This window comes from Leguminivora glycinivorella, chromosome Z (genome assembly GCF_023078275.1).
Source record: "Leguminivora glycinivorella isolate SPB_JAAS2020 chromosome Z, LegGlyc_1.1, whole genome shotgun sequence".
NCBI classification, from domain to species: domain Eukaryota; kingdom Metazoa; phylum Arthropoda; class Insecta; order Lepidoptera; family Tortricidae; genus Leguminivora; species Leguminivora glycinivorella.
Genome location: NC_062998.1, coordinates 14315670 through 14342890, shown reverse-complemented (window position 1 = coordinate 14342890; position 27221 = coordinate 14315670). Strand labels below are relative to the sequence as shown.

Here is a 27221-nt window from a genome sequence, read left to right as displayed (position 1 = left end):
GCGCGAGCTTCAGTGCTTGCTTTTTATTTTAAATAAAGTTACCATTAACCCTGGTGAATTTGGGTATTTTTTACGGGATTCATACTCAGAATTGCGAGGCCTTTCGATCCTGATAGGAGAAAAAAATGTCCTAAGATTTCCATACATTTTTCAAACCTTCCATTCCGTTACCGCCATACAAAATGTCTGAAAAAATGGTAACGGAATGGGAAAAACATTAAATATGTATTACTTGGCCCTTAAATGTATAGTGATGTTATGCATCATATAAGTACATTCTAACTGTAGTAAAATTTTTCCTAGTGTTAAAAAAACATTGTCTATCACATACATTAATTTCTCATTAAAAGAAGAATCATGCATTTAAGGGTTAATACTAATACTAGTACTATTCACACAATGTAAAACTTTATGGGCAAAAATTTAAAATTTAAATTGCTATTAGTACTTATTATAAATTGTTATTTTAACTCCTGTGAGCAGCTATTCAAATGTTAACGCGGGTTAGAAGTCATTATACCCCTGATAGCTAGCAATTCTTTTTTTTCATACACTCAAAGAAATAGGTACGGGCTGAAAAACAGCGCTGTGCAGTCACTAGACTCGCGGCACAACCCATACAACCATTTCAGTCGCAAAATCTTCAAATCAGTAACTAACTGTCAAATGTGACATAACGCGTGGTAACGTCGTGCAAACAATGCGACCGTATTGATACAATAACAAAATGTAGTCGTCGTGTGCACTCGTTACGGTAACAAAATGTGTACGAATTTGTGGCTGTCAATGTCACTGTCAGAATGACTTTTAACGACACTTTATTAGTCGACGTTTGCACACATAACAGTAACAACATGTGGACGAATTTGTGGCTGTCATTGTCACTGTCAGAACGGTTTCTGACAGTGACATTGACAGAATTTGTACACACATGTGTAGGTCTGATTACCGAACTGCTCCTAAACCACTGTATCCGCAAATGACAATCTGAAATACGAAGGTTTCTCAAACTGTCTTGTGAAGTTGTGGACTGATTGCTTTGAATCATTTAAATATGAGCGAATTAAATAATAATAAACGACGACGACCATTTAAGCACTCTTCGACATTTTATAGAAATGTGGGAAAGTTAAGAAAAGTGCAGAATGATAATACAAATAGATAAGCACTTTATAGTTACTTAATGTATTAAATATATAATTTTTAATTCTTATTGATAAAAATGAAGTGTAGTGTTGCTTTACACAATAAAAGTAGGAATCAAATGAAATAGAGTATTTACTGTGATATTAATAGAATTTCTGTTGCGCAATGATAGTTTTTTTCAGTACAGAATGCTGCTTTTTTTAACGCAGTAGTGCGAGCAAATCAAGCAATGATTCATTTCTTGTCTGGTCGAAACTCTTAGCTTAGATTTAGGTACTGAAAATCGTCGTACGATACACGTGCGAAAAGGACATTCACAACTCGTGTCGATTTAAAACACTCCCTTCGTTCGTGTATTAATTTATCGCTACTCGTATCGATTTTCCTCTTTTCCGCACTCGTATCTACAAGTATTTTGTTTGGGTTACAAAAAAAAACAGATTATTTACTCTACTACGTTTTATTTATGTCTCTTTAACATTACAAATTTGTAGACACTTATCTATACAAAAATCTTGACAAAAGAAGTACAGATCGCTGAAATGAATCTTGATAGTATATATTAATGAAGACTACTTCAACAAGTGTCAATTGTGAAATGCCGCAAAATACTAGTTGCTCTATAGAAGACCATAATAATATGATCCCCGATCCTTTACAACCCAGCAGCTCGGTACGCACATTACCATTTTTTTTTTAATCTTCTTTAGTGAGGGCAACTGAGTACGACGGCATATTTAATTGTTTATAAAGTTTGAGGATACCTGGAAAAAAATAATACATGAAGCCATTTTGAAAATATAATAAATATTCACTGCTTTCGGTCACGCGTGTACGCTGCGACCATTTTGCGACCGTTTGTCGACCGTTTGGTGACCGTTTGGCGACTGTTTTTACATGGAATATTACCGTCTTAATCCATATTTTAACAACTTTATTGGTTTTCTAGGCATTATTTTTATTATTTCAGTATAGTATATGCACCGGAGCACTAAAACTTCACCAATCAATATACATAACACGCAAACACCGAGTAGACAATAATATTATTACTGGTTAAACTGAGGTAAATTGATGGCGCGTTGATAAATTTAGACTTATTTTATGAAATCACTCGAGCAATTTAATTGGCCATGGTAATTAGCCCACATTATATTACAAATGCAAACAATATTTATCTTTTACAAATTCTTACGCCATTACATTTTAATGTCAAATGATTTTATTTCTTTTTTACTTTGACGTCTCTGACAGTCGCCATTTGAAAAGAATGAAATGAACGAATGATTTTGGGAAAGTAATCGCCAAACGGTAACAATGTGTGCACGCGTAGTGCACACTTCTGTCACTTCTGTGACCATTTGTGCCTGTTACCAATCGTCCCCATTTGGGTCGCCGCGACTAAACGTCGACCGTACTGCGACTAAGCATTGAGACCCGAAGACCTGTGTGTACACAAAATAGGAGGATTTGCGTAGGAACGGCGACCGATTATGGTTATATGGGAAGCTGAGTCTCGAGCCTATTGTCGCACCTAGTATTTAACTATTGGTAGTTACTTAGTTATTTTAGTCCTCAAAGTTGTGATCATAGCTAATATAGAACAAGACATGATTGTACTGTATCATAGCGTAGCTTACTCTTAGTTGCATGATAGAAATAAATACTTAAGTAATTGTACCTTAAAATTATTTGCGACAATAAATGACTTTTTATTTTTTTTTTTTATTTTTTAAAAAAACCTTGAGATACTTTTTTCTCCTATTAGGATTGAAAGAGCTCGCGATTCTGAGAGAAAATCACACAAAAATTTCCAAATTTAAAAATATTTTAAGCGGGTTACTCACGTATTAAGTCGATATAGCGTTCGACATGTTTCGGTTCAATTTCGAGAACCTTTCTCAAGAGTAGCGACACCCCGCCTTTACATGTCGAGAGCGCGACGCATACCTACGCTATATCGACTTAATACGTGAGTAACTATACGTGAGTAATGCTGCGTGGTGCCGGCATCAGAATAGCATCACCCCATTCCATCCCGTGGGTGTCGTAAAAGGCGACTAAGGGACTACTGTGACAGATTTATACAAAAACCATTGATCAGTCACTGCATTTCTTACTCCTATCAGTCGTACCGATCACACGGTCCACTGATGCCAGGGAGTGAGGGACGAGAGAGTGGGTTTGCAGAAGCGCAACTGTTCACTCACTATAATCTTATCACGCGCAGATGACCTTTTGCAACGTTACGGGACTCTGACACAAAAGACCTGCGGCGATGGAGTGCTGGCAGTGGGGTACTGGATTGTGATGGATCCAGGCCTTAGTTGGTTCTCTGCACGTAGGCGGTTAGACGAGAGTGGTCGCTCCTTGGACTCGACAGAGGCGGGAGGACAGGTTCGGCAGCACGTCTAACGACAAAGCAGCCCTATTTAGGATCGCTCTGCTTTCCCCAATCCGGGGAGGGGCCTAGAAAAGGTGGCCCAAACATAGTCCGTCTCACCTTTCACGCCAAGTGTCAAACCGCGGTCACTTGGACATCAACTTACGCGGTCGAAATAAGAAACAAAGAAAAACATACAAAAATCTAGTTTTAGGTACATGGAACGTCCGCACTCTGCAAGACAACGAACGCAATTTGTGCCCAGAAAGGAAAACAGCAATAATAGCCAGAGAACTGTCTCGATATAATATTGACATCGCAGCTTTGAGTGAAACCCATCTAAGTGACAGCGGAGAACTATGTGAGCGGCTCGGTGGCTATACATTTTATTGGTGTGGAAAACCTGCGCAAGAAAAGGCGGCAAATGGAGTCGGTTTTGCCATTAAAAATAACATCTCACGGTCAATGCAAGAACTACCGAAAGGTATCAATGACAGAATCATCACTCTTCGCTTAACATTAGATTCTGGTAAACATCTCTACCTTATAAGTGTTTACGCGCCAACTTTACCATCATCGGAAGAGGATAAAGCCCGTTTTTACCAAGAGCTGCGCCATGTCTTGGAGGATATCCCCTCGAGAGATAAGTTGGTTATGATGGGAGATTTTAACGCACGTGTTGGTACGGACTTCAGTGCTTGGGAAGGCGTTCTTGGACGTCATGGGGTTGGTAATTGCAACACCAATGGCTTGGATCTTTTGACCTTGTGTGCAGAATTTAACCTTTCCCTCACCAATACTTACTTCCGTCTACAAGAAAAATACAAAACTTCGTGGATGCACCCCAGATCTAAGCACTGGCATCTTTTAGACTATGTGATTGTCCGTAAAGCAGATCTCAGCGACGTCCTAATCACAAGAGCCATGCGAGGAGCACAGGGCTGGACTGATCATAGGCTAATAAGATCTAAGCTTCGTATTAAACTAAAAGCACCACGTAGAATCCAACACAAAACCCACAAACTGGCTTACCCTAAATTGACTAACTCGAAAGAGCTACAGAAGGCTTTAGATGACGATTTCGGCTCTGACCTTGTGAATGAAAAAGACATATCGGTTGACGAAGCTTGGAATAGATTCTCTAACAAGTTAAAGGAAAGCGCTGAAAGAGTCATCGGAAAGCCACCCAAGAAAAACCAGGACTGGTTTGACTCTTCGGAGGGTGAAATCTTAATACTTGCAAATGAACACCGACGCGCTCTTCGTCATGGCAGTGCCAATCAGCAATCAATAAATTTGCAATTCAAGACAAAGGTGCGTGAACTTAAGGACCGATGGTGGCAAAACAAAGCTTTAGAGTTGCAGCAGCTTGCGGACTCTAATCAAACGGGCGGGTTTTTTGAGGGCATTCAGGCTGTTTTTGGTCCACGAATTAGAAAAACCGCACCTATCTGTAGTGATGGGTAGGACATCAATTTCAAATGAGTTTGTATGAGTACCTCATTTCCAAAAATGAGGTGTTACAATGTCTTACTTCAAATGAGGTGAGGTACTGATCTGTATATATATATAATTTCTAGCATCGGCTGTTTGACAAAATCCATCGGCAACAAAAACTAGTATGTGTAGTTGTGTACTAGGTAAATGTAAATATCCTTTATACATACTAAATTTCATTAGTCATAATGAGTACTTGAACATTTAACAAGAGAAAATAGATAAAATTAAAAAATATTTCAAGGACTGTCATAGAGGCCTGCATAACAACTTAATTTGATGTTTTTATGGAACTGGGTCTAATTTTGCCATTGAATAATATTATTTACAGTTTGTTCCATTTAAATTACTGCTACAAATTACAGTGGTTTCATATTATTAACAGCTTAATAATAACATACTTTGATTAGCATAGTTACCATAAAACTGCATGTTTTAAAACAAACTAAAGTTCGTATTGTTTTATAATTAGTACCACTTTTACATAAAAATAACAAACTTACCACTCCATGTGTTTTAAAAGCAATATGATAGTAATTAAAAACACCATCAACATTCGCGACGCCGGTAAGTCTTTTCAGTTCAGTTTCACTATTTTTTTGCACACAAATGACACTAAGGCAGAATCACAGGTATATTTTGATTGTGTAAAAGTTGTCACCATTATTACATTTTGGCTCATTTATTAGTATTATCACTGTAAGACAAAACTAAACTTTATGCAAATACACACAAACTAACTTTTCTTCTGTAAACTGTCATTACTGTCAACGTCAACCGCCTGTGAATTACGTTTCGTGTCGGATTTATTTATCATTCTATTGAATTAAGAAATGAATTATTCTTTCTATTACTGATTAAATACTTAATTAAACTACCATGCTTCACATAATTTATATTATATTTCGGTCAGTAATCTTGTAATTGTTTTTAAGCAAGCTTCGTAAACGCATCTTCTCAGTGGTTGGCCCTCTGTGTTGGTATGCTTGGTATTCCGAATATTCAAAACACTTGAGTTACCATTTCGACGTCCAGTCTAAGAGAGCTCCCTGATTACACATAACAATAGCCATACAAACTCTATTGCTGCGGTAGATCACGTTATACTGGTCAATGTCTTAGCACAATAATAGCTATCAAAAAATTCAAAAATGAAGACCTGCCGCGAAAAACAACATTTTGCATCTCAGCTGCATTTATTCATGACTTCACAAATGCGACAGAGACAAAAGATGTGGTTCACGCGAAATCGTCTGATTTTTCGCGCGATTTTTGCGAGCAAGTTAACTATCCTGGGATCAAAAAGGCGTAAAATGTATGAAAACTTGCGGCGCATAAGATTGTTTTCTTTCGAGTCATGTGTAACGTATTTTTGATGAGGCAAATTTGAAGCCCGCGTGTGTCTATCTCACTCCCTCTTATCGTAAACGTAACTATCTGTTTCACTTTGAAAGGATTTTTGAAGTGTTGTTGTCACAGTGCCTCTTCTGTCTTTCCGGTACAAAGCGATTTCCGGTACAAACGAGTCAAACGATACATTTTATTTTATCGGTGGACCTTTTGTCCCGGCCATAAGGTCTGTAGTTCGGTAACTGAACGTGTGGTTGATCACTTCATTTGAGGTGTCGACTCTCGCGACGGAGTTTGAGGGCCGCGTCTGCCGCGAGGCGCGCGAGTGGATGATGAGTTTTTGACGTTTTGTGACATTTGAAGTATGTGCATGATCTGTGAGGAATGAGGTGTTTGTGTTGCTACTGTAGCGAGCGAGTATTTGAGGGCCGCGAGGCGCGCGTGTGGATGATGAGTTTTGACGTTTTTGTGACATTTGAAGTACGTGAATGCTTTGTGAGGCGTGAGGTGTTGTTTGTGTTGCGACTGTCACAAGCGAGTAAAATGAGGTGCGGTGAGTTGAAGTGTGATGCAATACATTTTTGCCGTGTGAAGTACTGCGACAAATTAACAATATGAGTGGTACAAATGAGGTGCCTCACGAGTGAGGAACTCAACACTACCTATCTGCTCACGTAATGGAGACCGCCGCCTTACTGATCAAGGCGAGGTGCTCGCTCGTTGGGCAGAACATTTCAACGAGGTCCTCAATCCCACATTGCAAAGAGTTGATCTAGAGTACATCAATGCTCTCGAAAACCTGCCTTTGAAGGAGAGTCTTGCAGTTCCTCCGAATTTCTCTGAATTTCTGACTGCCATAAGAAAACTCAAGAACTCAAAGTCACCGGGCGCGGATGGTTTGCCCTCAGAAATTTACAAGTACAGTGGGCCTAATATTTTGAACAGGCTTTTTGCCTTGATACTAATGGTATGGGAAACAGAAACTGTGCCGCAGGGGTGGAAGGATGCCTCTTTATGCAAACTATATAAGGGGAAAGGAGATATATCTGACTGTAGTTCTTATAGGGGTATATCTCTTCTATCTACTGCTGGTAAAGTACTGGCTCACATAATAAACACCCGATTGAGCACCCTAGCAGAAGAAATCTTACCAGAGAGCCAATGTGGTTTCAGGCCCAACAGAGGTACGGTAGACGCCATATTTGTGGTGAAACAAATACAAGAGAAATGTGCAGAACAAAACCGTCCTCTGTTCATGTGTTTCGTAGATCTCGAAAAGGCCTTTGACCGTGTCCCACGTCTGGCCCTCTGGTTAATTCTTGAGAAGATTGGCTGTCCATCAAAGCTGGTAAACCTTATAAAGCAGTTCCACGTCAATATGACAGCTAAGGTACAGCATAACAGTGAATTTTCTGACGCATTCTTAGTTACCAGTGGCGTAAAGCAGGGTTGTGTCATGGCTCCCACTTTGTTCGCTCTGTACTTCTCAGTAGTGATGAGGGATGCACTTAGCCGAAACAGCGAACCAATTCATTTGAATGTAAGATCGGATGTGGGTGTATTCAACATTTCACGGTTCAAGGCAAAACGAAAAACCCGTCAGTTCTCTGTCCTTGAGGTCCTTTATGCCGATGATGTGTGCCTGATGGCTAACAGCTTAAATGCACTTCAAGGCTCCATGGAGTCCCTGAGTGACTCGTGCGAAAGATTTGGTTTGGTAATAAGTGTCAGTAAAACTCAAGTTCTCAAACAACCAGCTAGAGGCACCAGCGCTGATAATACCCCAATCATATTGGGCAATGCAGCATTGAAAGATGTTGCGATCTTTAAATACTTGGGTAGCCAAATCCGGAGCGATAATCGCCTAGCCTCAGAGATTCCGTCTCGCATAGCTAAAGCTGCAGCCACTTTTGGGAAGTTAAACCAACGTGTTTGGAAGTCGCACGACCTAAAACTCCATACCAAGCTTTCGGTGTACAAGGCCATAATACTCCCAATACTTACGTATGCTTCTGAGTCCTGGTGTCTGTACAGGGGAGACATCAGAAAGCTTGACACTTTTCACATGCGATGCTTACGCAATATACTTAGAATTAAGTGGCAAGATCGTGTGACCAACACGGAGGTATTACGTCGAGCCAAAATATCCGGTATGGAGGCCATTTTAATGAAAAACCAACTTAAATGGAGCGGTCACGTTTGGCGTATGGATGACTGTAGACTCCCTAAATCTGTTTTCTATTCGGAACTTGAGTATGGAAAACGAAGCCACGGGGGACAGTTCCTGCGTTATAAAGACGTTTTGAAGCGCCATCTTAAGGCTTGCGACATCTCATGTGAACGTTGGGAGGAACTTGCGGTCCAGAGGTCAGAATGGCGCCGTAAAGTAGGAAAAGGTGTAGCTGCCTTTGAGGAAGCTCGACTGGAGAACCTGGACCAAAAGCGCCTTCAACGGAAGTCTCGCCCAAAACCGTCCTACGCGTATACATATAACGACCAAGGGCAGCTTTATTGCGCACAGTGCGACCGAATATTTAAAACGAAGTTCGGTTTTGCGAGCCATATTCGTGCTCATCAGAGAAAGTTGTAAAGGTCGCCGTTGTCGGATACGACATGGAGGACTATATATATACGTGAGTAACCCGCTTAAAATATTTTTAAATATGTATGAGTCTCACGGGAGTTTTATAGTTAAAAATTTCCAAATCTAAAAAAAAGTGGCCCATATAGATGGCCGAATAGAGATTAAATTAAACACCCCATATAACCATAATCGGTCGCCGTTCCTACGCAAATCCTCCTATTTTGTGTACACACAGGTCTTCGGGTCTCAATGCTTAGTCGCAGTACGGTCGACGTTTAGTCGCGGCGACCCAAATGGGGACGATTGGTAACAGGCACAAATGGTCACAGAAGTGACAGAAGTGTGCACTACGCGTGCACACATTGTTACCGTTTGGCGATTACTTTCCCAAAATCATTCGTTCATTTCATTCTTTTCAAATGGCGACTGTCAGAGACGTCAAAGTAAAAAAGAAATAAAATCATTTGACATTAAAATGTAATGGCGTAAGAATTTGTAAAAGATAAATATTGTTTGCATTTGTAATATAATGTGGGCTAATTACCATGGCCAATTAAATTGCTCGAGTGATTTCATAAAATAAGTCTAAATTTATCAACGCGCCATCAATTTACCTCAGTTTAACCAGTAATAATATTATTGTCTACTCGGTGTTTGCGTGTATGTTGATTGGTGAAGTTTTAGTGCTCCGGTGCATATACTATACTGAAATAATAAAAATAATGCCTAGAAAACCAATAAAGTTGTTAAAATATGGATTAAGACGGTAATATTCCATGTAAAAAACAGTCGCCAAACGGTCACCAAACGGTCGACAAACGGTCGCAAAATGGTCGCAGCGTACACGCGTGACCGAAAGCAGTGAATATTTATTATATTTTCAAAATGGCTTCATGTATTATTTTTTTCCAGGTATCCTCAAACTTTATAAACAATTAAATATGCCGTCGTACTCAGTTGCCCTCACTAAAGAAGATTAAAAAAAAAATGGTAATGTGCGTACCGAGCTGCTGGGTTGTAAAGGATCGGGGATCATATTATTATGGTCTTCTATAGAGCAACTAGTATTTTGCGGCATTTCACAATTGACACTTGTTGAAGTAGTCTTCATTAATATATACTATCAAGATTCATTTCAGCGATCTGTACTTCTTTTGTCAAGATTTTTGTATAGATAAGTGTCTACAAATTTGTAATGTTAAAGAGACATAAATAAAACGTAGTAGAGTAAATAATCTGTTTTTTTTTGTAACCCAAACAAAATACTTGTAGATACGAGTGCGGAAAAGAGGAAAATCGATACGAGTAGCGATAAATTAATACACGAACGAAGGGAGTGTTTTAAATCGACACGAGTTGTGAATGTCCTTTTCGCACGTGTATCGTACGACGATTTTCAGTACCTAAATCTAAGCTAAGAGTTTCGACCAGACAAGAAATGAATCATTGCTTGATTTGCTCGCACTACTGCGTTAAAAAAAGCAGCATTCTGTACTGAAAAAACTATCATTGCGCAACAGAAATTCTATTAATATCACAGTAAATACTCTATTTCATTTGATTCCTACTTTTATTGTGTAAAGCAACACTACACTTCATTTTTATCAATAAGAATTAAAAATTATATATTTAATACATTAAGTAACTATAAAGTGCTTATCTATTTGTATTATCATTCTGCACTTTTCTTAACTTTCCCACATTTCTATAAAATGTCGAAGAGTGCTTAAATGGTCGTCGTCGTTTATTATTATTTAATTCGCTCATATTTAAATGATTCAAAGCAATCAGTCCACAACTTCACAAGACAGTTTGAGAAACCTTCGTATTTCAGATTGTCATTTGCGGATACAGTGGTTTAGGAGCAGTTCGGTAATCAGACCTACACATGTGTGTACAAATTCTGTCAATGTCACTGTCAGAAACCGTTCTGACAGTGACAATGACAGCCACAAATTCGTCCACATGTTGTTACTGTTATGTGTGCAAACGTCGACTAATAAAGTGTCGTTAAAAGTCATTCTGACAGTGACATTGACAGCCACAAATTCGTACACATTTTGTTACCGTAACGAGTGCACACGACGACTACATTTTGTTATTGTATCAATACGGTCGCATTGTTTGCACGACGTTACCACGCGTTATGTCACATTTGACAGTTAGTTACTGATTTGAAGATTTTGCGACTGAAATGGTTGTATGGGACATACTTATTATTTTCATTCGATTGAGCCAATTTCAGTAGTAGGTATCTTTTTTAATTGGCAAGCAAATCATATTTTAAATTTCGTCCCTGCTCATTCCATCCATCCTTATTCACTCCGTATTAAAAATATGGTGTATGCAGCGATACCGCGAAGAGGAAGCGGACGGCGAGCACCTGTCGCCGCCGTCGACGTCCACGTCGCGCCTGTCGGACTCCGACACGCCCAGCGAGTGCGACCTGCGCCGCCACCACTCTCTGTCCAGCCTCGCCTCCAGCTCCAGCCCTCCCCCACCACACGAGGTTAGTTTACCCTTAGTGTAACAGCCCAGCCTAAGCGCGACAGCGGTGAGCGGCAGCCATACGTGCGAATGAAAAGCCCCATCGCTGTGTCTCGCTCCAATGTATGGCCGCCGCTCACCGCTGTCGCGCTTAGACCAATGTCGTGGCTGAGCCGTAAAGCCTTTTTACAAGTGGACGCTCGGAGCGGGGCGTGCAGCGAGACGGGCGAGCGTGCATCTACCCTACTCAGGACACTTGTATGAGATTCATTTGGTTGATATACGAAGACAACGCGGCGACTTAATAGAAACGTACAAAATACTCACAGGACACTATAATGTACCTTCATTAAGTGACATTTTCACTCGGAGTGTGTGTGACAGATTGAGAGGACATTCCCTGAAGTTGACACGGACACAGAGTAGTAGCAACCCTAGACGTCACTTCTTATCTAACCGCGTAGTGAGAGTGTGGAACAGTTTGCCCGAAACCGTAATCAGTGCACCTACAGTGAACTCTTTTAAAAACAGACTCGACAAATATTTATTGAATGGACAAAACACAAGTGCATCAGGACATTGACGTGCACGTATCAGCTTTAAGCTGCCTGTGCATTAGCAAATAATAATAAATAATAATAATAATATGTACGCCGCACGCCCCGCACCATGTGAGGGTGCACTCAGGTCTCACACTTAGGCATGCGATTTTTATTACATTGCGGTATTTCATCGGTGTGCTGAATTGCAACAACAGTCCGGAATGAAACTAAAATCGCATGCGACTTTGTGCGTGTCCGCATCTCGTCTTAATAGGCGTTACTTCAAGCCACCTCAGCACTCAATGGTTGAAATGAGGATCTGTGGTCTAAGTCGTCAGGTCGTAAATTTTCTAGTGAAGGTTTCGTAACTGGACTTATGAATAGCGTAACTTGAACATCGGCGGCACGGAATATTCACTTCGTGGACATTGACTCAATGCCTATACGTCGTGCTACAAAAAAGTCAACTTTATTTAATACCAAGCGAGCAAGCGCGGCTCCGTACAGGTACAACTTGTTAGTTGTTAGTAAAAATACTTCTAGAATCACTGTCAGTTTTTTTGAGTTCATTGCGAACATACAGGCTGACAGACGCGACGGGGAATTAATTATGTTTCATAATTATAAGATTTATAATTATAAGGTGTAGTGACGTTTCAAACATAAACGAAATCATAAGCATAACATAACCGTTACTACAATTAGAGTAACTACGCTTGGTTAAATATATACGTCGCCGATAGCACTTTTTTTCGATCACGAAGACTGTCGTATCGTCACGTTTTCAGATATCCTTGCAAACGGATAACGAGTAGCAACTAGCTTATGACACTACTTGTTCAATGTTGTTGTATATGTTATGGACCAAGTGATAAATCGGGCACTATACATAATGCCCGGGCATTATGAATAATGCCCATTGTGAGTGGGCAGTTTGATAATAACTATTCAAATCATTAATTATTGCCCATCCTCTGGGCATTATACATAATAGCCCATCATAATGCCCATCCTCTGTTGGGCAAAGTAATAATAACACATCGAATAGCTGAATTTTGCCCGGGCATTATACATAATGCCCATCCTCTGTTGGGCAAAGTAATAATACCACACCGAATAGCTGAATTTTGCCCGGGCATTATACATAATGCCCATCCTCTGTTGGGCAAAGTGATAATAACATACCGAATAGCTGAATTTTGCCCGGGAATTATACATAGTGCCCATCCTCTGTTGGGCAAAGTAATAATAACACACCAAATAACTGAATTTTGCCCAAGAATAGAGATTTTTTATTTTATTTACACAAATAAAATTACACAGTATGAGAAACCATACTAATATTATAAATGGGAAAGTGTCATAACGTCGGCGGCCTGCTGAACGGATCGCCGGAATCTGGCTACCGCAGTCTCACCTCTCGACAACCTTTCAGCCACTCTTTTTAAGTGTTGCTCTGTTGTCGCACCGTGTGTGCGGCCGTTTTGCAGGGCCCACTCAATGAGTTGGCAAGTCACCGCTTGTCTTTTACAATTGTGAGACTTATTGTCAGGTGTCCGATAGTTTCCTCCCATAGCCCTCTATCCAGTTCATCCAACTTATAAAACAATAACCCATGACTTTAGCTCCCATCGTAGCACAAAAGTGCTGCACTGCAATAGTCTTTGCACCTGGCGGGGACCATCTACGGTTGTATCATATCATATTGTGCGCTCGGGGTGGTATCCGCCACGTGTATCCCTTGCCTTTAGATTAAAATGTCTTAAAAGGCCTCTGTGCTGTTGGCTTTGGCCCCACGCATGCCTCCCAAAGGTCCACGCATGTCCACGATCCAGAGATATGCAAAAGACACACCGAATAGCTGAATTTTGCCCGGGCATTATACATAATGCCGATCCTCTGTTGGGCAAAGTGATAATAATCATACCGAATAGCTCAATTTCGCCCGGGAATTATACATAATGCCCGTCCTCTGTTGGGCAGAGTAATAATAAAACATGTAGCAAAGCTTGGATGAAAGATGGATTGGCGCAGCTTCAGCAGACTTTCGTGCCATTCTATTCAAGAGACTGTATACAGTTTCATATCAAACTACAAACGACACCGTCGCGAGCCGCCTGCAGTGCCGTAGAACCTCTTGATGTCAAGGATGGCTAAGATAGGACTTATAATCAATGATTTAGAGTAACTTAGAAAAACTGATTCGCACTCCTACTACTATTAAAGCTGCATATCATTCCCTATCCAATCGTGTTGTAGCGGCTTGGAACAGTTTACCGGATAGTGTTGTTACTGCTCCCTCAGTGAATGTGTTTAAAAACAGACTAGACAAGTGGCTTTTAAATAATAAGATAGTGACATGACTTTGCTAACTATAAATCATGAGACACTGTGTGACATAGGCTCATCAGCTGAATAGCTGCTCGCCTATAATTGAATAATAATAATAAACGATAAGTCCGACATAGGCCGCAGATCAGAGCTCGCTTCGAGCCTTAGTGAGACATAGATGATGTCGGGGGAGGGCGAGAGCCATAAGGCAGAGCTACCGGTAAGCGCTATCATAAAAGTGTACTTTCACGCATGGCAAAGATGGTGAAACGCCTAGTTTGTTTAGTAGGTGTGACCAAGTGTCCCTTTCTCGCTAGGAGAGGGATAAAATAGCACTTTAGGTGTCAAAAAGCAATTGTTAATAAACTTAGATGATGAACTAGCTCTGCAGAATGCGTACGTAAATGCATGCTGTTCCTTTAAATAAAAAAATTACTATATGTATGCCTTTCAGATTTGAGGAGTTCCCTCGATTTCTCCAGGATCCATCATCAGAACTGGGTTCTGATAAAAGTGAGACCAATCTGTATTGTATGCATATACCTACATTCAATCATATTTCTAAATCGGTCCAGTAACGGCGGAGATATCGTGGAACAAACATAAAAAAAAATACAGACGAATTGAGAATCACCTTCCTTGAGATTTAAGGGCGGCGGTTTTTTAACCGCCATACTTTTTAGTATGCTTATTCAAGAAAGCGCAATTTACATTTCATTATTTGTTAGGAAACACCCAGTATACTTATTAAACTTATTATCAAATTGCCCAACAATCACGTAGCAGTATTATAATGCCCGGGCAATGTGATAAAAATGGCGTTCATGCAAACTTGTTAAACTTATTATCAAATTGCCCAACAATCACGTAGCAGTATCATAATGCCCGGGCAATGTGATAAAAAATGGCGTTCAGAAAAACCTGTTAAACTTATTATGAAATTGCCCAACGATTACGTAGCAGGATCATAATGACCGGGCAATGTGATAAAAAATGGCGTCCATGCAAACTTGTTAAACTTATTATCAATTTGCCCAACGATCACGTAGCATTATCATAATGACCGGGCAATGTGATAAAAAATGGCGTCTAGACAATGATTAATCACTTTGCCCAATACAGCTAGGCATTATTCATAATGCCCGGGCATTATACATAATGCCCTTATTAATCATTTGGTCCATAACATATATAAGTTATATAACTATAAGTTAGACGTAGTACCTATTTCGTTTCACTTCTTGGTATTTGATCTATTATCATTAGGTAATATTTAGCATAATATGTCGAGTTGATTAATACTGTGCGATTGCTTAGCATAGAACATAGGATAGGTATAGAATTGTTTAAATAGTATTACCTATTGGACTAGTGTTTATTTGTTTGTAGAGTTTTTAGAGCTAAGCTTTCGCTTAGGTATGTTATTATTATTATCAACAACTGTCATTTTTAGCCTCCCCAAAATAAGGACCACCACGACCTTCACAAAACCACATTTCATCCTGGTAGACCTGAAGCCAGTTTTACGAAAGCTTGCAACTCGTAAAATAAATGAAAATGTTACTAATGCCAAGAAAATATTAAATTAAAAAAGAACTACATGTTATTCTATTTTGTTATACAAGATGCATCTTTTCTAAATATGGCCTCTAGTCGTATAATTCTGATTACTCTACAAGAATATTAATTTTAAAACCGACATACAATTTGTACGACTTCATGACATAATGTAGATATTGTAGATACCTACATACTTATTTGTAACAATTATTATAATACAGGCTGTCAACTAATACAAAAAAAGCCCCAATTAAAAACTGTAAGCGCGAAGGGCGGTCGTCCTTTTGACAAATTAGAATTGCGCGCCTTTTTCTACTGAAAACTTGTTTGACAGGCTTTATCTTCATACATGTCGATGCGCCGATGCATATAAAAATCACTTAAGGGCTTTCGCTAGCTCACTCGTGTGCACGGAGCGGATGGGCGGATTAACGAAAATAGTACGCATGCGCGGATTTTACCCACTACTTATTTCACCCGCGCACGTGAGATCGCTCATGTCTGTACACCCGCGCGCTAGAACGGACGCTCTAAAGTGTCTGAAAATGATTCAAGTCTTTAATACATAGACATCCTATGTGAGAACGAAACAATTATGAAATTTTAAGAAGTGCATTAAATTAGGGACTTTCATCATTTTCTCATGCGTCGACACATTATATTTGTCCGAATAACTACCCCATCAATTCTTTAGTAAAACTGGACTTTCCATCTGGATCCGTCTCTTCGTAGCTACATGATTATACTAGTAGCAGTGGCGAGGCGTCCAGAAAGCCGAATGTCGATCTCGCTCGAAAGATCGGTCATTTTTTGTTCTTCAACGATAAATATCACAGTTTAAAAACTTTACTTAAATATTATACTGTGACGTCCGTGACATTATCTTGCGAACTTATTAAAATCGAATAGATATGTTTGAGTTTGCAGTTGTTTTTTATCACCCACATATTACTAGGATTGACTTTTTTACACTTTTAAAGATACAACCATGGTGATACCGCATCTCATAATGCCGGTACCAGTAATATTCTGTAGCCAACTTTGGATGTCAATATAAAAGAATTGAAGTCGTGTTGGACGCCTTGCCAGTAGTATTAGGTAGTGGAGTTTGAGTGGTTTTGTTGGTGACAGCGCATGGAGACGGACGGCGCGCGCTGCAGCCGTCGCGACATGTCGCCCGCCGGTCGCGTCCGCGCTGCTGGCATGACCAGAGACAGGGTAAGTCGCACGCTTGCTGTTAAATGTACCATGGTAGGCATATAGGGGCGTGTTCGGCGGGACGTGCAACGTGACTTTGAGACGAGCAGCATTTACTGAGATCGTTCACACACTCCATTTATTTAACAGGACTGGACACCGCACTCTCCACTGGTTGCCCCGCTTGAGTTTTCATACAGTTTGCACACTTAAGGTGCATCCTGATCTAACGAATGCACACAACTCATGTGGCAATAGGTTGTTGCACAAAACAGCAGACATACATCCGCATTCGCATTGCATTCGCACGGATCAGAATGGACCATTAACCGTATTCCAAATGTGTTCATTGTTCATAATAAATAATGAGAAATAAATTGACCGAAAACACAACTATAGGGGCCACAAAGTAATGCCGCCAATTTTATTAAGGTTTAAAGTGACAGTCAGGCACCTCCACTTCAAAAAAATCCCCAAACGCTCCCACACAACCGTTATCCTGATTTGATCGCTCAACAGAAGCAAATACAATCAGCGAAACTGTACATCGCCAATATCGCCATGTGCCTGCTTTAGCCGTAAGCACGATCCCAATGTAGACTTCACACATTTACTAAGTATAAAGTTTATAAGTAGTGGGAAAATTTTTCTTCAGATCACCGGTGGGGTCTTTAACAAGAGCAAAAATAAAACATAACCAGGGTTATTCCATGTAAAAGAGTAATGTAAGTTATTTGCATGTTTCGTTATGACTGGTGCTAATTGTAATATGAATACATCTAAAATGAAGCCTATAATTAACACAATTTGCATCTTAAATAAATAAATAACTAATACTATTCTATGAAATCGTCACTTATGTACATTACAGTTACGTGGAATTACCCGTCTCTGTTCAAACGGGACACTTTAATTCAATAACTTAAATAAATATGTCTTTATACTTCTTATTATTTGCGCAAATTAATGTATCATTTCATTAATCGATAGTCACAGGTACATTGCGTCTTTTAGAAAAAACTTGTGGGCCAAATGCCAAATACCAGTTACTTTTAAGAGTCACTGAATAAATGTTGGTCTGCTTGAGAAATATACCTATAAATTTTACACTTTTTTTAATACTCGTACTCTAGTAGTTTCACTGTTAGCCAAATATGCAAGCAACATCGGCTATATCGAATGTCTTCAGCTGTCGTCATGTCAGTCTGTCTGTGTCGATCCGTATGAACAATTCTTTTAGCAGTTGGCGTGCGTGAAGTTCTTAATTATTCTTTCCGTCCAGGTATGCTTCTTAATTTTATTATTATCTGGGTTTAAATACTCATTACATAGTTAATACACTACTTGCGTGACTTTGAAAAGGTGTATTCGACAGAAACAATACAGAAATACATTCGGGTCATATATGACTATGACCTAGATTAGGATTTCAAATGGTATTAATTAGGATGATCTTGAACAGATATATTATTTAATTTAAATGGTTATAAAACCAGACGAGCGCTGTTACAGAGTTGAAAGATAGGATAAAAAAAGGAATTTATTGAGGATCTTTTTGACACAAGTTTAGGTGGTAAGATTGGCCAAGTATTTGACGTGTTGGTTGCACACAGAGCGGCGGCTACAGCACGGGGCGGTCGCAGTCGGCGGCGGCGGGCGCGCGGCCGGCGCGCGCGCGCAGCAAATCGCCGCGGCGCTCGCTGTCACCGCCGGCCGACCGCGACGGCGCGTGGCGCTACACAGGTGGCCCAGGTGTCCCAGGTGCACACGCCTCACTCATACGCGGGCCCACCCCGCACGGAACACTACCGCCGGGACAACCGCGTCGCCGCGTCCGCTCATTATCACTTTACTACCACTTACTATCGACTTCCTCGCTCTGTTCCTCTTTATTTTTGTTTTCACGCATCTTCCACTGCCCTCGTCCCGTACTTGACTACGAGCACGCTAACTGTATCTACTTTTTTAGGTTGCGTTGTGCACGCGGGATTACGATAATAATCGTGTGCACATCGCACCGACGTAACGAACCTTCATCATGATCTCTTGCATGGTCTTTTACTGCTAACTACTAAAGTGACTAGTGAAAGAGTGGTCTCGGCTGAGCCTGGGCGGCCGGGTGCTGACGGAGCTTGTGTTGCAGTGTGCGAGGAGCGCGAGGCGTCGCGGCTGCCCACGCACGCGTACGCGCCGCGGTTCCAGTCGCGCTCCGCCACCGCCACGCCCACCACCAGCCCCAAGAAACGACAGCTGCCTCAAATACCCCACCAGGTAAGAATCGTTCCACAGTTTCTATAAACCAACATCTGAGATTCATTTAAACCCTACGTTCTTTTAAAAATTAACAAAATACGAATTTACTTCAACCTTCTTTATTTATTTAAAGTAAAAGGATATTTACTTTCTGCCAAGCAACCCGCTCGTGTCCCGACCCTGTTTGCGATTTTATATTTGTAATATTAAATGTAAGAAAAAATAAGAATATAAAAAGGTGGCAAAGCGAATTCATGCACATGTTTTTTTTTGTATTAAGTACATAACTATAATCAGATTATGTTTATGAAGCGCGGGAGTGGATGGCATTGAAAACAGTTCTAGGCAAAAATAATACGATCGTCATATCCTACAAGGATATATTAGAAATATTCTATGCGTAGTCAGGGATTACCTGATATGTCTGCAAGTTACAATGAAGTCAAGCAAGCCTCGTTCTTCTGAAGTTCCTCGTCGTTCAAGTCAAACACCACACCAAGCAATGCGGTCCATATCTGTTTTTGACATTATGAACATTTTTTGGATATAATCTAAGGAATGTTTTGTGTTTTGTGCAGAGTGCACAACGAGCGGTCCGCGCGCAGGTGTCGGCGGACCTCGAGGAACGTAAGTGGATCGCCCCGCACCACATTGGCGCCACACTCACCTACCGAAGCACGCCACAAGGTCAATAACACGAAAATGCCCTTTGGACACTACTAAAATGTGGCTGTTCATAATATCTTTGAAATCATAAAAAAAATCTTTGAATCTTAAATGTACTTTGTATGCAAATTTCAGTATTTTCTTTCTTTTGGCCTTAAATATGAACGTAAATTGGTTATGAGAATAATTGCTGGTGATCCGGCGATGCTAAACGTGTGGTTACTCGAGCATCGTCGGGAGATACATATTGCAATCGAAAAATGGTCAAAATTACCAAGTCGACAATCAGATTAACTATTTGTAATTGAACCCCCATCAACCAACGGCTCAACGTAGGTGTAACAAGATATTTTTTCTTCAGTCGTGGATGTTTTCTACGTACATATTTGTATTTACCGTTGTCTTGAATATCGTAGTCTGACAATACACGCCCGTCTTGAGCTTGGCGTGAGACTTAGTCAATATGTGTAATAAAATCTCTATAATATATTATGAGCTCGAGTAACTACGAAAATCCCCTTCTTGGGCTCCCGAACTACGCTCTAAATAAGACCTTATCATTTGACCTACCTATAGTAACTATCACGTAGCTGATGTAGCGATTAGAAATCATTTATTTATAACTTATAGGTAATAACTAAACCTATATAAGTATTTAAAATTTATAGTTAGCCGTAGTATTCGCCTTCATCATCTTTAGTTGCATTCTTGTAAATGATCTGTAGATTTTGTAGTGAACGACATGTAATGTAGAACAAATTACTTAGTTTTGCACAGATATTTAAATTTCTCTATATATTACGGTCTTTTAATTTAAGAATGAAATTGCATTTGGAGTCGTCATTCAAATAATTTTCTGCTAAATATTATATTGTCTTAGGATAATGTGATTAAGATCATAAGACAGTTTTTCAAAAAATATAGTTCGTGTCTGGAGTAAATACCCAGCCAGTGTAAATATTTATGTGATTTAGGTAAACTATTATTTGTCTCTGCCAGTATTATATCCGTGTCGAAATTACTAAGCTTTCGTTTACCTTACAAATTCGTTTCTGATTTTGTCACCCTAAAATATTCAACTATGTATATCGATTGTCATTTTAGCAATCCGCTTTATTTCGTAATTTGCTTACTTATTTAATATGAAATGATAACAAGTTGTCTATTTGTCCTCTCGCAACCCTTTGAATAGGGTTTTCATCTATCAACACTTTGTGCGATTGATTTTTAAGGAAGATTCTCAGACCCTCAGACGAATTGTTCTTATTTTACCTTTGACGCTTATTGGCATTTTGTTAGGTACAATTGAAATCAGGGTTTCTAGTTCGTGGTAGATGCGGTCTTCTACTTGGTATCCGTCAATCATTTCTTCACCTGTCAGGCCGTCACTTAGATTATCTAAGTTATCTTAACAGCCACAGCAACCCTTGCTACTCCTGTACATATGTGTATATCTATATTCCTAGGTATTCCTCAATCTTCATCTCCTTTATTCTATTCAAACCTTCCTTTCAATAATTCAGATTCTATAATAAGGGTTCTTCAAACTGTGTGTAAGTATTTGCAAATGTAAATGCACCTCTTCATTCTAGGAGTTATTTCCCTGTTCTATCTGTTATAGTAAAAAGTGTAATTATACCTACTCTTAAGTATCCCAGTGACTCTCAACGCATTGGTGTATGACATGATACATAAGTAATTTACTGTCGTTGAGATTGTGCCTTGGTTGTGCCTAATGTGTTGCTTTGTGTCATCTCTAGTGTTGTAATAGACCCAGAGCCCAGGCCCGCCAGACCTTCCTCAAATTCTCAAGGATGAAACTTTGGGACAATGTAGAGTTCATATCGGCGGTTAATGTGTGCATATTTTCTAGTTCAGCCCATCGGCCAATTTTTTGCTATCAAGTGATGAAGGTGAAAAAAAAAGTGCTTACTTTCCTTAAATTCTCAAGGCTGATTTTTATATATGTGTTAGAGCACGTTGTTAGAAATTGGTTATCATCAATGCCAGACCGTTTCCGCCGGCCATAACTTTAACCAGACGCGACAAAGTTGGCAAAAAACGACTCTAACTTACCTCATTTTCTCAAGCCTGATTTTGATATATGATACGCAGGGACCTGTAACTAGACCGTTTGTAAGCAGCCAGACCAATCGGATGGACCCAACCATCCGCCAGACCGACTTAAAGTTTCGATATGAGCATTAGTAGAATTGAAATATTCCGGGTCTATAAAAGCTAAAAACTTGAATTTTCTACATTAAGCTACGTGTATATTGTATACTTGACGTAATAAGCGACTTTCAAAAATTTTACTTCTAAGGAAATAAAAATAAAATGAAAGTTTATATGTGGTGCAAGATTAATTTTAAGCTATGAATTTTATTTACACTGCGTAAGTACATGTGTATTTTATTATAAATATAACTTTTACCAGACGCGACAAAGTTGGCAAAAAACGACTCTAACTTACCTCATTTTCTCAAGCCTGATTTTGATATATGATACGCAGGGACCTGTAACTAGACCATTTGTAAGCAGCCAGACCAATCGGATGGACCCAACCATCCGCCAGACCGACTTAAAGTTTCGATATGAGCATTAGTAGAATTGAAATATTCCGGGTCTATAAAAGCTAAAAACTTGAATAACGAATTGAATTTTATATTATAAATAACGTAAACAAGGAAAAAACAAATTGGTACAGTGCATTATAAATTAAATATTCAATTCAAAGAAGTAAACAATCAATGTTACAACGGTATATAACTAAACGAATTTCCTTTCTCCTACAAAACATGGTAACATACCTAAGTGACGAACTTTAGAATTACAAGTTTAGGAAGTTTAAACATTTGTACTCAATACGAACATCATCAAATTCTCAAGGATGAAACTTTGGGACAATGTAGAGTTCATATCGGCGGTTAATGTGTGCATATTTTCTAGTTCAGCCCATCGGCCAATTTTTTGCTATCAAGTGATGAAGGTGAAAAAAAAAAGTGCTTACTTTCCTTAAATTCTCAAGGCTGATTTTTATATATGTGTTAGAGCACGTTGTTAGAAATTGGTTATCATCAATGCCAGACCGTTTCCGCCGGCCATAACTTTAACCAGACGCGACAAAGTTGGCAAAAAACGACTCTAACTTACCTCATTTTCTCAAGCCTGATTTTGATATATGATACGCAGGGACCTGTAACTAGACCGTTTGTAAGCAGCCAGACCAATCGGATGGACCCAACCATCCGCCAGACCGACTTAAAGTTTCGATATGAGCATTAGTAGAATTGAAATATTCCGGGTCTATAAAAGCTAAAAACTTGAATTTTCTACATTAAGCTACGTGTATATTGTATACTTGACGTAATAAGCGACTTTCAAAAATTTTACTTCTAAGGAAATAAAAATAAAATGAAAGTTTATATGTGGTGCAAGATTAATTTTAAGCTATGAATTTTATTTACACTGCGTAAGTACATGTGTATTTTATTATAAATATAACTTTTACCAGACGCGACAAAGTTGGCAAAAAACGACTCTAACTTACCTCATTTTCTCAAGCCTGATTTTGGTATATGACACGCAGGGACCTGTAACCAGACCGTTTGTAAGCAGCCAGACCAATCGGATGGACCCAACCATCCGCCAGACCGACTTAAAGTTTCGATATGAGAATTAGTAGAATTGAAATATTCTGGGTCTATAAAAGCTAAAAACTTGAATTTTCTACATTAAGCTACGTGTATATTGTATACTTGACGTAATAAGCGACTTTCAAAAATTTTACTTCTAAGGAAATAAAAAAATGAAAGTTTATATGTGGTGCAAGATTAATTTTAAGCTATGAATTTTATTTACACTGCGTAAGTAATGTGTATTTTATTATAAATATAACTTTTACCAGACGCGACAAAGTTGGCAAAAAACGACTCTAACTTACCTCATTTTCTCAAGCCTGATTTTGGTATATGACACGCAGGGACCTGTAACCAGACCGTTTGTAAGCAGCCAGACCAATCGGATGGACCCAACCATCCGCCAGACCGACTTAAAGTTTCGATATGAGAATTAGTAGAATTGAAATATTCTGGGTCTATAAAAGCTAAAAACTTGAATTTTCTACATTAAGCTACGTGTATATTATATACTTGACGTAATAAGCGACTTTCAAAAATTTTACTTCTAAGGAAATAAAAAAATGAAAGTTTATATGTGTCGCTTAACTTCAAACCTGGGTAAATCCATTTTGCTTTAAGGTTGAATATATAAAAAATATAATATAATCTGAAAGATAATCAACCTTATAGCAGAATGGATTTACCCAGTTTTGAAGTTAAGCGACACATATGTGGTGCAAGATTAATTTTAAGCTATGAATTTTATTTACACTGCGTGAGTACATGTGTATTTTATTATAAATATAACTTTTACCAGACGCGACAAAGTTGGCAAAAAACGACTCTAACTTACCTCATTTTCTCAAGCCTGATTTTGATATATGATACGCAGGGACCTGTAACTAGACCATTTGTAAGCAGCCAGATCAATCGGATGGACCCAACCATCCGCCAGACCGACTTATAGTTTCGATATGAGCATTAGTAGAATTGAAATATTCCGGGTCTATAAAAGCTAAAAACTTGAATTTTCTACATTAAGCTACGTGTATATTGTATACTTGACGTAATAAGCTACTTTCAAAAATTTTACTTCTAAGGAAATAAAAAAATGAATGTTTATATGTGGTGCAAGATTAATTTTAACCTATGAATTTTATTTACACTGCGTAAGTACATGTGTATTTTATTATAAATTTAAAGAAGAAAAGTAAATTAAACTTTTTTTTCGGTCGTCGAACAAGGTGGTTTAAAATTAGTTTTAAGATCGATCCTTTTTAATTTGTGGGCGAGGGACCTCACACTATGTATAAAGGTACTATGTGTATGTTGCATATAATGTCAAATCCCTCGCATACTACAAAAGTTATTTAAGCATTTATATAAGTTCAGGTAAAATGAGGTGGAAAGTATAAGTGTATATGTTGTGTACACACGTAAAGTATTCTAAACTTTTTATAACGGCATACATGTATTTGAAGAATGCCAAAAATGTATTCAGCATCATGGGTTGTCCCATGAAAATTCAGCATCTCCGACATGGGTTATAACGTTATGGGTTGATGATGTTCGTATTGAGTACAAATGTTTAAACTTCCTAAACTTGTAATTCTAAAGTTCGTCACTTAGGTATGTTACCATGTTTTGTAGGAGAAAGGAAATTCGTTTAGTTATATACCGTTGTAACATTGATTGTTTACTTCTTTGAATTGAATATTTAATTTATAATGCACTGTACCAATTTGTTTTTTCCTTGTTTACGTTATTTATAATATAAAATTCAATTCGTTATTCAAGTTTTTAGCTTTTATAGACCCGGAATATTTCAATTCTACTAATGCTCATATCGAAACTTTAAGTCGGTCTGGCGGATGGTTGGGTCCATCCGATTGGTCTGGCTGCTTACAAATGGTCTAGTTACAGGTCCCTGCGTATCATATATCAAAATCAGGCTTGAGAAAATGAGGTAAGTTATATTTATAATAAAATACACATGTACTTACGCAGTGTAAATAAAATTCATAGCTTAAAATTAATCTTGCACCACATATAAACTTTCATTTTATTTTTATTTCCTTAGAAGTAAAATTTTTGAAAGTCGCTTATTACGTCAAGTATACAATATACACGTAGCTTAATGTAGAAAATTCAAGTTTTTAGCTTTTATAAACCCGGAATATTTCAATTCTACTAATGCTCATATCGAAACTTTAAGTCGGTCTGGCGGATGGTTGGGTCCATCCGATTGGTCTGGCTGCTTACAAACGGTCTAGTTACAGGTCCCTGCGTATCATATATCAAAATCAGGCTTGAGAAAATGAGGTAAGTTAGAGTCGTTTTTTGCCAACTTTGTCGCGTCTGGTAAAAGTTATATTCATAATAAAATACACATGTACTTACGCAGTGTAAATAAAATTCATAGCTTAAAATTAATCTTGCACCACATATAAACTTTCATTTTTTTATTTCCTTAGAAGTAAAATTTTTGAAAGTCGCTTATTACGTCAAGTATACAATATACACGTAGCTTAATGTAGAAAACTCAAGTTTTTAGCTTTTATAGACCCGGAATATTTCAATTCTACTAATGCTCATATCGAAACTTTAAGTCGGTCTGGCGGATGGTTGGGTCCATCCGATTGGTCTGGCTGCTTACAAACGGTCTAGTTATAGGTCCCTGCGTATCATATATCAAAATCAGGCTTGAGAAAATGAGGTAAGTTAGAGTCGTTTTTTGCCAACTTTGTCGCGTCTGGTAAAAGTTATGGCCGGCGGAAACGGTCTGGCATTGATGATAACCAATTTCTAACAACGTGCTCTAACACATATATAAAAATCAGCCTTGAGAATTTAAGGAAAGTAAGCACTTTTTTTTTCACCTTCATCACTTGATAGCAAAAAATTGGCCGATGGGCCGAACTAGAAAATATGCACACATTAAACGCCGATGTGAACTCTACATTGTCCCAAAGTTTCATCCTTGAGAATTTGAGGAAGGTCTGGCGGGCCTGGGCTCTTGATCTATAAGTAACGAAGTACTCAGCTCAGCGATTTGTAAACTAGCACATTGTGAAACCCAAGTTGCCTGCGTATGTGTGCGTCTAGTTGACAAACGAAAACTTCGCAATGTAGTAAAAACTACTTTAATTTTTTTACAAAAACAACGTTATTTCTTAGTACTTAGAGTTCAATTTCAAATGCAAGCAATTGGCGGTTATGACATTAATGAATGTGATCATCGCGAAAGCCATAAAATTTTATGACCGCAGATCGCAGGTGTGCATATTTTTAAACAAATCTACGTCTTATTGCAACCAACATAAGTTTAATTTCGTTCGCGCTGCAACAATCTAAACGCCATTTTTAAATTGGGAACGAGGATGGACAGAGGCATCATGGGAGTCGCGCTATGAGATGAAAGGCGAGAATGAGGAAATTTGCGGTATTTTTGCGAAAAACTGTTTAAATATATATATAAATATATATATATATATATATATATATATATATATATATATATATATATATATGTGTGTGTGTGTGTGTGTGTGTGTGTGTGTGTGTGTGTGTGTGTGTGTGTGTGTGTATGTATGTTTATAAATAAA

At 38.7% G+C, this 27221-nt stretch overlaps 1 protein-coding gene across 11 annotated transcripts in view; it reads left to right on the top strand.

The window, feature by feature from the left end:
* LOC125240915 (regulating synaptic membrane exocytosis protein 2) overlaps positions 1-27221 on the top strand; it is a 169244-nt gene that overhangs the window by 127101 nt on the left and 14922 nt on the right. For 8 of the 11 annotated variants that reach the window (XR_007178694.1, XM_048149094.1, XM_048149093.1 and 5 more), the window contains 5 exons: positions 11311-11469; positions 17012-17098; positions 18691-18838; positions 19221-19348; positions 19909-20017. Coding sequence is in view for 10 of the 11 variants with exons in the window: in XM_048149094.1 (XP_048005051.1) it covers positions 11311-11469; positions 17012-17098; positions 18691-18838; positions 19221-19348; positions 19909-20017 (631 nt within the window). In the remaining variant the exon portion in view is untranslated. The remainder of the gene's footprint in view (positions 1-11310; positions 11470-17011; positions 17099-18690; positions 18839-19220; positions 19349-19908; positions 20018-27221) is intronic. The other 3 variants (XM_048149095.1, XM_048149096.1, XM_048149099.1) reach the window with 3 other exon arrangements.